Source organism: Scardinius erythrophthalmus (genome assembly GCF_964197995.2).
Source record: "Scardinius erythrophthalmus genome assembly, chromosome: 3".
Lineage (NCBI taxonomy): Eukaryota > Metazoa > Chordata > Actinopteri > Cypriniformes > Leuciscidae > Scardinius > Scardinius erythrophthalmus.
Genome location: NC_138223.1, coordinates 19,770,640 through 19,784,200, shown reverse-complemented (window position 1 = coordinate 19,784,200; position 13,561 = coordinate 19,770,640). Strand labels below are relative to the sequence as shown.

The 13,561-nt window shown below is 45.7% G+C and overlaps 1 protein-coding gene across 4 annotated transcripts in view; it reads left to right on the top strand.

Annotated features, from left to right (window-relative positions):
* usp53b (ubiquitin specific peptidase 53b) overlaps window positions 1–13,561 on the top strand; it is a 77,119-nt gene that overhangs the window by 23,270 nt on the left and 40,288 nt on the right. For all 4 annotated transcript variants that reach the window (XM_081360305.1, XM_081360306.1, XM_081360304.1 and 1 more), the window contains 2 exons: window positions 1,360–1,509; window positions 3,482–3,650. In XM_081360305.1, coding sequence (XP_081216431.1) covers window positions 1,360–1,509; window positions 3,482–3,650 — 319 coding nt within the window. The remainder of the gene's footprint in view (window positions 1–1,359; window positions 1,510–3,481; window positions 3,651–13,561) is intronic.

The following is a 13,561-nucleotide window of genomic DNA, read 5'->3' as shown; positions in this document are numbered from 1 at the left end:
TGGAGAAAAAAAAGAGACTGCAACCGGCCCATGCGAAAACAAGAACAAATATCGGAAGGGCATTAAATGTAGTCACGCAATGCTGATGTTGTTAACATTACAATTTGAGAACAAAGTATAATTTGCACTGTTTGACGTGATATGATAAGCGATCGTTAGATTTAATCAATGCAATTTACTGCAATGCTTTTTTCCCCTTAGTTGGTCAGAACAAAAGTGGATGTTACTTACTTGTTCAGACGACATTTTCCGGTGAAAATTCTTATGTTGGTCATACTTCAAAAAAGTAGCATCTGTGATAGCGAATGACAGGATCCACACCGGCGCGGCGACTGACAACAGCACCTTCTCCTCAAAACATTGGATTCACCCACGCTGTGCCATGCCGAGGCACGACGCACGTAAAATTGATAATTCCGCGAATAACTGCAATTGCAGATTTCGAACAGAGATGACAACAAAGAGGAAAAACTGTGGACTGCAGCTTTAAAGATGCCTGAAAAAAAAATGAATAGGAATGTAGAATTCTTCAGTATTTGGTACATCCCACTTTTGTTGATATGACCTCCACAAGTTTATGCAAAACCTGTTGATCCATGTGATTAAACATGTTTTGAGAATGTTTTAAAAGCACATTGTGGCCATTTAATTTAAGTGAGAATTAGTACAACAGGGCCACAATTTAACTAAAACAGATGAACAATTTAATAAGTTGTTGAATTAATTCTTAATTCGTGGTTACGATATATTGTTTTTTCCCTCTGTTTTAGCTAAATCGTTGCCATGTTGTACTAATTGTTCCCTCGTTTTACTTAAACCGTGGCCATGTTGGACTAATTCATTCCCTTTTTTTAAATTTAGTTAAATCAGGGGTGTCCAAACTCTGTCCTGGAGGGCCACTGTCCTGAAGAATTTAACTCCAACTTGCTTCAACACACTTGCCTGGAAGTTTACATACATACATTTAAATGCTACATGGCTGCTTGCAAATATATGATGCTAAAGGCAGCCATCTTTTGCCATACTCCCCTCTGTTAGACCAGTTTCCTCTACTGTATGAGTGCTGCAGGCACTAATATCACATAATGTCTAGGTCACTACACTAGAGGAGACATCACAAACCTTGGCACTATATGACAAAACCATCCAGTTTGAACCCCCTGAGCTGGAGGCAGTTTAACCTGTTATTTTGATTTTGAGACATCAAAGTCTGTAGATGGGATTGCAGTTCTGCAGTAGACTAAATGTGACACATTGTTAAGCACAATGCCTCAGAATATCTCCAGTCTTTCATTTTCTTCACTGTCTTCACTGAAAAAAAAAATGTCAGTTTGAGTGTTCTCTCTGTTTATTCTTCAGCTTTTTTATAGAGTCACTGATGAAAATGCCAAGAAAAGAGATCTCCACCTGGTGGGAATGATCTGTTACTCTAGTCGACATTATCTAGCATTCGCTTTTCACAGCAAGTCTTCCAAATGGATCTTTTTTGATGATGCAACCGTGAAAGAGGTATTTAACAAAAGCACACACAGATTTTTATACATACAGTATAAGTTAAATAGTGTTGGATGAGTGTAGGATCTGGGCTGTTAAATGAAATATTAGGGTTGATCCATGAGATTCCACCATTGTGTTCTTGATCATGGCACTTAACCTCAGCTTGCTGCAGGGAGACCTTGCATTTACTGTCAGTAACATTGGTTGAATTTTTTTGCTAAATGACATCAACTGCATAAGCTATATACTGTATAATGTAATATCTCAAAATATCTCAAAAACTACAAATTATCCAACAGATTCTTCCAGACTTAAGACTTCCAACAAATATCTGATGCATTTTTAGATTTTTATTGCAGTTTGTCTTCTGAAATCATACAGTTATTGGCACAGTTATTGTTATTATTGTGTGAACAGATTTTTTTTTTGCAGTGGGATAACTCTTTTCTCCCACATACCAAACATCTGAGCCTCATACCCTGCTTTAAATTTTAGTGGAGTATAGCACCTGAGAATTAATTCCTAAAGCACTGCAATTTTCTATTTGCAGATCAGGGACAAAGCTGTAAGGTAACCACTAGAAACAGCAAATTTTTATGTCAGTCATTTAAATATATAAGGACTAAAAATACATAATTCATTCACATTTAGATGGAGCCCTGCACATGACATGTGGGGGAAAAACAGGATATCATGACTTATTAAAACTTTGTCCCTCAACTTATTAATTCATACCCTTGTTTTAGTTAAATGGTGGCCATGATGTAATAATACATTCCATCATTTTAGTTTAATAGTGACCATGAGATAACTCAATTAAAACGAGGAAACAAATTACATCAAGCTACATCAATCACCTCTTTGGTATATAGTATGGGTCTACCATACATGGTTTTGGTACTGTTACAGTATGTAGCTTTTTCTTGGTATAAAAGTGGATTCAGATGTGGACATTTTGTTAGTGAATCTATTTTTAGTTGAAGTAATTGTAATTACCGGAATGATAATGAGGTGCATACTGATTAAGATAAGCTTAGTGTGCAGAGCTTAGTAAAGAGTTAGAACAAACACAGTCTCTACGTGATGTGTTTTGTGTGCTGTGTTAAGGCAGCTAACAGATGGTCGCTTAAGCCTGTCTGCTTCCTGGCCTGAGGCCCAGTGAGTCAGATACGCATACTATTAAAATTATTTAACAAATTTAAGAGTGGCACCTTCCCATAGGCGACTGAGTCATTCTCTCTTCAACAGGCCAGGTCTACATCACAAATTATTGCAATTACGGTATCTCTGAATGCTGTTTCACTGTATTCTCTTGACACCATTCACATATTCACCACCTTTTTGAAAAGGACCAGAGCAGATTACAGTGTCTGACAACATCTTTGCTAGCACACACACCTCTTTAAAATTACTATTTGGATTCCCCAACACGCAAAGCCAGATGTTATCAGTGCCGTGAATAATAATAGCGATCACTTTTAAATATGCCTCTGAAATAAGTATCTAGGTCCTAGTTTGCATTGCACTGTGGTTGCAGATGCATCTTCTAAAAACTGCTGAAACGCAACATCACCACACTCTGTATACAGCCAGTGCAGTAGGTTGAAATCGCGTTCCAGGGCAGTCCGAGTGCCAGTACACAAGAAAAACGTGAGGGTACGCTACAGATTAAAATATAGAAGTATGTACTGGCCTACTTCGAACACTGGGTACAGCAGCTTGTCACTGGGCACTACCCTTAACGGGACATCTTTGTACCTTATTTACCTAAATTCATAGTAGTACCTTAAGTGTAAATATTACTATTCTATGGTACTAAATTGCACTTTTTAGGGGTTAATAAGGTACAAATATGTGCTTTTAGGGGCACTGCCCCTAAAGGGACAATTATTGCACAATTTCTTTCAAAATGTGGTAAGCTCTCTGATATTTGAACCTCTTGTTGTATACTAACATATTCTTGTATCAAATATATTGTATCTAGATTGGCTCCAAGTGGAAAGATGTGGCATCTAAATGTATCCGAGGTCACTTCCAGCCACTCCTCTTATTCTATGCCAACCCGGATGGTACTGCAGTGTCCAATGAGGACGCCCCCAGACAGACCACCATGTGGTCCCGTTATAACTCCCCCCTCAATGGGAAAGGGACAGGTAAGACGGCTCATCTTGTTCAACAGTGTTTAAACAGAGGATATGATCCAAAAAATGTGGCCAATGATTTTAAAATGTTTTGAATAAATTGCTGTTTTTTTGTTTTTGTTTTTTCCTTATACTTGAAAACATACCTGTGTGGCTTGGGGTATAATCTTTTCAATTTTTTTTAAATATTTTTGGACTATTAAAATTTTAATCTGTTGGGCCCAACAACATCAAGTCGATTCCAATGTTAATAAAATAAATATTAATCAATCAAGTAATTTTTCTTCAAATTATTATAAAAGTGTTTTTTATTATTATGAATGATCTTTTGTATGGAAATTAGGTACAGACCACTTTTCAATTATTGCTGATAGTTATGTAAATTGTGTTTTTGTCCATTACAATAGTCTGTTTGTAACTCTGATTTTGAGCACAAATCCCAGTTTTGCAGCAAGCATTTGCTGGGTGGATGAGTTGATTTCTGCTTGGGTTTCTGAACTCTACCAAGGACAGGGATTATCATCCATGCGCACTTTCTCTATCTCTGCCTTTCACTTTATCGCTCTCTCTCTCTTCCTGGCTGTCCTAATCCTTTCTCTCTGGCCTCTGCATTGCACAGTTATTCTCTTGTCCCCTCTACCGAATTTTCCCTCCATTCTCTCTTCCATTCTTGCTTTCCTCTGACTGATGTGCTAAATGGATATTCTCCCCAGTCTGTCGTACTCACAGAGTCCTATTGGAATGGGAAAGCATTCTTATTTAACCATGAAAAACTGTAAGTAGTCGCTGTCTTTCTTTTCTTTTTCCTGTAAGTTTCATTGATTTTATTCTATTATTTATTATATTTATTATTATTTGTGTCAATAGCTGACCACAGAAGGGAAAATTATTTTTTCTTTTTAATTTTAGTATGTGCAGTTTTATGCACAGTGGGATGCAGCACAGAGCAGTTCTGTGCATTGGTAACTATTGCAGTTGTGCAGCAATTTTTGCACTCAATAACTTCCCTCCTCTGCTGAACCTTTGTGTGTATCTTTGCTCAGTCTTGAAAGGTCTTAATGAGTTTCCTGAATTTGTTCCTCTGGTGCTTTTGGAAGGATGTTTAATATGCGATCTGTGCCAGCTTTTTCCTGTAGTCTCTGCTGAGCTCTGTACTTTAGACTGAGTTGGCAACACTTCTGCTGAGCAGAACACAGATGCTCTCTCTGTAGTGATAGACTGCTGCAGTGCCATGATTTCATCAAAGTTGCTAACTGTTCACTTGCTTCAAATGCTGAGCTTAAAAACAACATTACCTATTAAAGTTTGGCTTTGAAAAACAATGTTAGTCATGCATCAGTCAAATTAGTCATTAAATGTTTTGTATGTTTATATATTTAACAAAGACTTAGGCAGTACTTATAACTGTAAAAGCACTCTATTTTTCATCTGATGTCAAATTCTGTTACTGCATGGTTTTAAATACTTTCCCCTGAAGATTGTAAAGAAGAATGCCAGAGACATGGTGTAGTGCAGGGTTCCTCAAATCTGGCCCTGGAGGGCCACTGCCCCAGGTGACAAGCTGCTGAACCCAGTGCTCAAAGTGGGCCGGAACTTACTTTACCCTCGCTTACCCTCACTTTTTCTTGTGTACCAGCACTTCTCACGTGTTGAACTCAATTTAAACCCTCGGGAGTACCGGCACTTTTTTCCCCACTTTGAGTACTGGCTGTATACAGAGTAGGGCTGCACAATTAATCGAATTTCTAATCGCGATTACGATTACGGATGCCACGATTACGTAATCGTTCAAAGCCACGATTACAAAAGAAAATCCACTTTGCGTGCGTGTGTTTAGAGCATGTTATGTTATGAGAGGCGAATCACGACTACTTAAGAAAACCCAGCACAATAGGAACTACCAGGCAGTGACGTAAGTGTACGCTGAAATAAAAAGTATTTCACCTCAGAAAAATGGACGTTCCTTTCCTGTCAGCCGTTATACTGTGCTCGTAGCGCACACTCTTCAATTGCACGTGCAAATGCGGCGGCGCGCGCTGTGTATCGCTTCACTGTATATAAAGTCCAAAGGAAACTATGAGCATGCAACTTCGTTACGTTGTAAATTAGTAAGTCACGAAATAAAAGTAAAATACCAATAAATCACGTTACTGGTACATTGTGTGTTAGCTGAGAAAGATTTACATGCAGGGATGATTTTAATTCTATTCACCAGGAGCAGTTTCCATGTTTCACCCCTTAACAGTCACCCCCAATTTTGGCAAGTGATGCATACATGACATACCCAAAATAAAAAGGTTGCTGCTCATAAGTCATTCTGAATAGACACATAACACACATATATTTAGAAAGCCAACCCTTGAGAGTTTATAGTTCAAGACTCAAAATTAACCAGACTGTTATTAATATTGAGATATATAATCTCAAACATAAAAAAGCAACAAATATTAAGAATATATTTATTAAATGTATAAAAATATTATTTGAATTTAGGATAGCAACTTATAACCACAACTAAAGTGTAGCCACAACTGTAGTCATGCTTCATTTCAAATCTGAGTATGCTATCTCTAAAATTATGCATTTTATGAAGCCTATTGTGAGACCATGTCAGGGGAGGATTTCAGAGAAATTTTTTTTTGAAGGCTAACATTTATTGCCCTCTAAACACCCATTTACAGTCTTTGACTAATGTCTGGCAAGGAGAACTGGCCCATTAATGTTCTTTTCATTTAAATAGACCAACCTTCCACACCTTTGCCGGCATGAAACTTAATCTTCATTATTCTTTTATCCTTATTCTTTTGTTTGAATTCAGCCATTACAGCCTTTATTCTGGCATAATGCTTGGCCATCGACAGCTATGTAAATCGTGAATACATGAATAATCTTTAAGTCTTGTTAGAAAACAAACAATAAAAACTATTATTGGAACTTTTAAATGAGAATTATTTAAAAAAAAAATGATTGTATGGAATAGAAAGCTCCTGCAGCAGGTGCATTAGCACAACAGTTAGCCTCAAGCTACATGACACAATTTAATTTATTAATATTACACTTTTATTTAAAGCTCATTTTAAAACACCATCGAGTATTTGTATCATATTCTGGTCACGGTTTAAAATTGTTTCAAGTCATACAAAGATTTTGAAATATGTTATATTTAGCATTTTAGATGAAGCTCAGGATGAGCTTAGGATGAGATGCGCTTCAGTTCACGTGCAATGCAAGTGACCGCGCGGGCGCCTCCATGATTATATTAGCAGGCAATTTGTTGATGAATAAAATTTATTAAAATAAAGATACAATTTATACAAAACGAAATTCACTTTAAAGAAAGGCTTTAAACAGTTGACATTTTCACAAATTCCAGTGTCCTTCCACACCTCCATCCCCAGTTTGTAAGGAAGAAACAAGCCCTTCCGTGTGCAAAACTCACACATACAGTAGGAGGCTACATAAGATTTGTGGAATTCTATGTATAATAATCATGGATGTACTGTTTGAAGATTGACAGGGAGAGGACAAGCATACTATTAGGACAGGTTACAAGCGTCACACGTTAGGAACAACACAGCACAACACAGCCAAAAGTGGGTATTGAGGATCAACTCCTGCATATTGTACATTTTAAACACAAGGGTTATTTCAAATAATATCTAAAGAGTACAGCACATTCACAGTTCATTTTCTGTGCGAGAATCACAGTTCATTTTCTTCCTCCAAGCAGAGAAATGTACACTTAACTTAACTTAAACAACTTGACTACTACCATCCACAGAGTAAATGTAATACCATGCTGTCTGGTTTAGATTTCGTTCGTGTGAACATCCATACGCAGCACAAAAGTCCGGCATCATCCATGAACTCGAAGTACAGGCGAAGATAGCAGCGTTACCTAGCTACTTCCTATGACAAGTCCCCTGTTCCAAGATGGCGGCGGTTTTGACGCATGTTTAGAACCCCAAGGCAACATCTAGTGTATATATCTATGATGTTGAATCACGTGAAGATGATTGACAGCTGGTACAGCGAATAATAAATGTCTGAGGTCAAATCTGACGCAAATCAGGAAGAGGAGACACACATCTCGCTCCGTTCGCTGTTTGAGCTCTTCAGATCGCATAATTCAGTGGAAAATGAATAGAATTTTTATTCTGTATGACCAAAATATTTTACTAACATGTGATAATTAATCATTTTTCTCCAAATATGCGCACTATTGGACTAATAACCCAGGCGGATGCTGTTTATTATGTGTATTTGACCACAAATAAACCGGAGAAGACGAGAATGAATGTTTTGTGAGTGATAATTTCTATTAAAAATAACGATCGTTACAGATGAATTATTTTGCACTCCTGGCATAAATTAAGAAATTAATGTCACTGCAAACCACTTAAATCATAAACAGTGGTCAAATATCGAAGCTGGAGTCTTAAACCTTCCTTATGATGCTGAGTTTGTCCAGATCAAGTAAGAGTGTGATGATTTGACGAGTAATGAATTTTGAACAACAAAAATCCGGGCAAGTTCTTGTTAGTATTGTGTATTCACCATGGTAACTGTAATTTCCATATTAACCCCAAAATGCCACTTTATTTTCACTTTGTGTGACTGTGGTGGCTCATACCAACATTGTATTAACAAAAACGTCTCGGTTACGTATGTAACCCTCGTTCCCTGAGTAGGGAATGGAGACGTTACGTCGGATGACGACAAATGGGGTTTCGCTTAGAAATCCTATCATCTTCGAGTATTAAAACACGAGCCAATGGCAAAGAAATGCCATGGGTCTGCGGAATTTGCATAGTTTGCATAGAATTTGCAACTCCGCCTCGCCCTGGGGGTATATAAGGAAGTGCGCGAGCAGAATGCAGATATGTCTTCGCTGAGGAGCCGAGACTGAACTCAGGCGTTCCAGCGGTACAGCGGAAGTGGCAGGGAGACGTAACGTCTCCGTTCCCTTCTCAGGGAACGAGGGTTACATACGTAACCGAGACGTTCCCTTTCGTTGTCACTCCGAGTTACGTCGGATGACGACGAATGGGGTTCCCGTATAATCACGCCACCTCTCGACTGTCTTCCAGTGCCCTGCGTAAGTCTGAGCTCCCTGTCGTGAGACTAGCACGGACGAAGGAGTCCTACTTAACACAGGAATACCAAGATACACTGGGAAGCATATCCAGTGGAAATATGCAAACATGCCCAACCCGAAGGGGGGGACTTGGAATACACATATGACCCCGAAGGGCTGCATACGGAGTAACACTGGGGTGTCCAGCCGCAGGTGGAATATTTCAACCCCAGGGGTGGCAAGGTGGCTTGCCAAGGGAAAGACACATGCTCAAAGAGGCTTACAGTGGAATACACATGTGGGGGTCGCCCGAAGGGAACCATGCACATGGAGGCACCTAGCCAAGCGCGAAAGCTGCCAGTGGCATAACTCTGGCGTTGACGTCGTCAGTGCTGTAGGAGACTCAGGGCTTATGAGGCTCACCTGAGGAATATCGCACGTATCCCGTCCGTGGAGAGGAATGGCGAGCAAGCGAAGACACCTGAGCAGAATCTAGCACCGGCTAGTTGAAGCGAGTACATGAGAAGAAACTGGCTCTACTCGGAGATTGTAGAATCTCGCGAATGTGTTAGGTGTCGCCCAGCCTGCAGCTCTGCAGATGTCTGTTAGTGAGGCGCCATGCGCTAGAGCCCAAGAGGATGCCACACTCCGAGTGGAGTGGGCCGTCACACCAAGGGGGCACGGTCGACCTTGCTGCTGGTAAGCCAAAGCAATGGCGTCCACTATCCAGTGAGACAACCTTTGCTTGGAGAGAGCCTTTCCCTTCAGCTTCCCACCATAACAGACAAAGAGCTGGTCTGAGGTCCTGAAACACTGCGTTCTGTCTACGTAAGCACGAAGGGCGCGTACTGGACAGAGCAGTGCCAAGGCTGGGTCTGCCTCCTCCAAGGGCAGCGCTTGCAGGTTCACTACCTGGTCTCGAAAGGGTGTGGTAGGAACCTTGGGCACATATCCAAGCCGGGGTCTCAGGATCACGTGAGAGTTAGCCGGCCCGAATTCCAGGCACGCTTCGTCAACCGAAAATGCCTGCAGGTCCCCTACCCTCTTGATGGAGGCCAATGCAACCAGGAGCGCTGTCTTCATTGACAGGAACTTAAGCTCCACTGATTGCAAGGCTCAAAGGGAGCACTCTGCAGGGCAGTTAAGACCACTGAGAGGTCCCAAGAGGGTACGAGGGGAGGACGAGGAGGATTTAATCTCCTGATCAGGTCGTGCTTTCCCAAGGACTTACCATCAACTGCGTCGTGATGTGCGGCAATGGCGGCAACATACACTTTCAGGGTGGAGGGAGACAGCCTTCGCTCCAACCCTTCTTGCAGGAAGGAAAGCACGACACTGATGGGGCATTTCGTGGGTTCAAGATTTTTAGAAGAACACCAGTTGACGAAGAGGTTCCACTTCAACGCATAGGCATGTCTCGTGGACGATGCTCTAGCGGAAGTGATGGTAGCCACCACCGCTGGTGGTAGGGTACTCAAACCTACCTCGTCCCATCCAGAAGCCACACGTGGAGGTTCCACAGATCGGGACGAGGGTGCCATAAGGTGCCCCGTCCCTGAGAAAGCAGGTCCTTCCTCAGGGGAATAGGCCAGGGAGGTGCTGTCGCGAGGAAAACTAGTTCTAGGAACCAGGTGCGCTTGTGCCAATACGGGGCAACCAAAATTACCTGCTCCTCGTCCTCCCTGATCTTGCGCAAAGTCTGCGCAAGAAGGCTCACTGGGGGAAACGCATACTTGCGGAGGCCCCCGCGGCCAGCTGTGCACCAGTGCATCCGTGCCGAGCGTGCCCCCGGTCAGGGAATAATACAGATCGCAATGGGACGAGTCGTGGGAGGCAAACAGGTCTACCTGTGCGTCCCCGAACTGATCCCAAATCAGCTGGACCGTCTGGGGATGGAGTCGCCATTCTCCAGAGAGAGGCCGAAATCGAGACAGCTCGTCGGCCGCCTGGTTCAGGTGTCCCGGGATATAAATGGCTCGAAGCGACCTCAGATGCTTCTGACTCCATATGAGGAGGTGGCGGGCGAGTTGTGACATACGGCGGGAGCGCAGACCACCTTGATGGTTGATGTACGCTACTGTCGCGGTATTGTCTGATCGGACTAATACGTGCTGACCCCTGAGCAGCGCATGGAAGCGGTGCAGGGCGAGACGTACAGCCAGCAACTCGAGGCAATTGACATGCCATAGGCGCTGGGGTCCTGTCCAGGAGCCCGCGGCAGCATGTCCATTGCACATGGCGCCCCAGCCCGTGGTGGAGGCATCTGTTGAGACAACAACATGCCGGGAAACTCGTTCCAGGGGCACTCCGGCCCGTAGAAAGCTGAGGTTCGACCACGGGGTGAAGGTCTGACGGCAGGCCGGAGTCACTGGGACCCGGAGCTTGCCGTGTTGCCATGCCCACCTCGGGACTCGATCGCGAAGCCAAAGCTGAAGCGGTCTCATATGAAGCAATCCGAGCGGCGTTACTGCGGCTGCGGATGCCATATGCCCCAGGAGCCTCTGAAAAAGTTTCAGTGGGACCGCACTCTTGCCCTCGAACTGACGAAGACAAGTCAGCAGTGACTGCGCGCGCTCGCTCGTAAGCTGCGCGCACATGGCGACCGAGTCGATTTCCATACCGAGAAAAGAGATCCTCTGCACTGGGCAGAGTTTGCTCTTCTCCCAGTTGACCCGAAGGCCCAGACGAGCTAGGTGCCAGAGCACAAGGTCCCTGTGTTCGCAAACCTGGTCTCGAGAGTGAGCTAGGATCAGCCAGTCGTCGAGATAGTTCAGGATGCGAACCCCGTGTTCGCGTAGGGGAACAAGGGCTGCCTCGACGACCTTCGTGAAGACACGAGGAGACAGGGCTAGCCCGAAAGGGAGAACCGCGTACTGGTATGCCTGCCCCTCGAAAGCAAACCGTAGAAACGGTCTGTGTCGAGGTAAAATGGAGACATGGAAGTAGGCGTCCTTCAGGTCGATCGCTGCAAACCAATCCTGTGGCCGCACACACTCGAAAATGCGTTTGGCCGTGAGCATCTTGAACGGCAGCCTGTGAAGGGAGCGGTTCAGGACGCGCAGGTCCAGGATCGGTCGTAACCCACCCGATTTCTTCGGAACAATGAAGTAAGGGCTGTAGAAGCCGGGCCTCATTTCGGCTGGAGGGACAATCTCGATCGCACCCTTCGCCAGTAGGGTGGCGACCTCCGCTCTCATGACAGGGGCATTGCCACCGACCATAGTGAAGCGGACTCCGCTGTAGCAGGGAGGAGATCGCGCGAACTGAATCGCGTAGCCGAGCCTGATGGTTCTCGCGACCCAGCGGGACAGTCTGGGAAGCTCTAGCCAGGCTTCCAGAAAGTGCACCAGCGGGGTCATACGAACCACAGACGTACCGTCGGGGGTGCAGCGAGGCGGAATGACCGGCCCAGGCGTGGGTGGCATAGCGGCCCGGTGCGGGGGCACGGTCATTAGCCGCGTCCTGCCAGAGAAGGCCAGGGGAGGACCAGCGTCCCACGGGGGCGTGCTCTGGCAGGGGTCTGGCGACAGAGGGGGATGAGAGGAGCGTGGCCCGTGGGTGGCGCGTGCTCTCATCCGCACACTCCGTGTGCTCAGAGATGGGATAGTGAGTTCTTTCTTTAACCATTTTAGGGTGCTGCCCGTCGTGGGACGAGCAGCGGGAATGGGAAAACCAAGGATTCTCCCCCGGCCCTCCACCGGGGGAAGGAGCGGCCCTGCTACCGGCTCCTGTACAGAACTCATCACCATCTCTGAGCAGCCCGTCTCAGGAGCGCCGCTTAGCCTGGCGTTTAGCGGGGCGCGGGACGGGAGAGGGCTGTGGCGCCTTCCTACGGCTTCCTCTCCAACGCGACCCGGGAGCAGCGGACTGCTGGGGCCGATCGGGAGGGGCGGGAACCGCAGGAGGGCGCCCTCGGCGGCGAGCGGGCTGAGGCACCTGTGCCGACGGCTGCGCCGCCGAAGCAGCGGGCCGCCGGGGCAGGACATGTTTTAAAGCCTCAGTCTGCTTCTGGGCAGTCGAGAACTGCTGGGCAAAGTCCTCGACTGCACCGCCGAATAAGCCAGCCTGGGATATGGGGGTGTCGAGGAACCGGGTCCGCTCGGCCTCCCGCATATCAGCCAGGTTTAGCCATAGGTGTCGCTCCTGGACCACCGAAGTGGCCATCACCTGACCCAGCGAGCGTGCGGTCACCTTCGTCGCTCGGAGAGCAAGGTCGGTGGCGGCACGCAACTCATCAAAGAGTGCTGGGTCAGACCTCCCCTCGTGCATATCACGCAACATCTCGGCCTGGTAGACCTGCAGAGTCGCCATGGCATGCAGTGAGGAGGCCGCCGTCCCCGCAGCTCTGTAGGCCTTCGCCACAAGAGTGGAAGAGAACCTACAGGCCTTGGAGGGGTGCTTTGGGTCCCCGCGGGAAGAAGCACTCTGAGGACACAGCTGCATCGCAACAGAGCATTCAACCTGGGGAACCCCAGTGTACCCTTTGGCGGCCGCCTGATCAAGGGGAGGCAAGGCGGAGGCGGTCGCCGAGCGATCACGGGAAGACAATGGTGCCTTCCAGGACCTCGTGACCTCCTCATGCACATCCGGGAAAAAAGGCATTGGGGTTGGCAGCCGACGCGGATCAGCAGCCGCACCCAAAAACCAATCGTCCAGCCGCGAACGAACCGGCCCAGGTGGCGGGGACCACTCAAGACCGATCGCCGCGGCTGCCCGGGAAAGCATGGCCGTCATCTCAGGATCAGACTCGGACAATGCTGGGACAACCGAGGGTGGCAGCACAGCCGAATCCTTACTTCCCGAGGACTCACCTGCCCACCTTGTGATGCAGCGATCGACATCACGT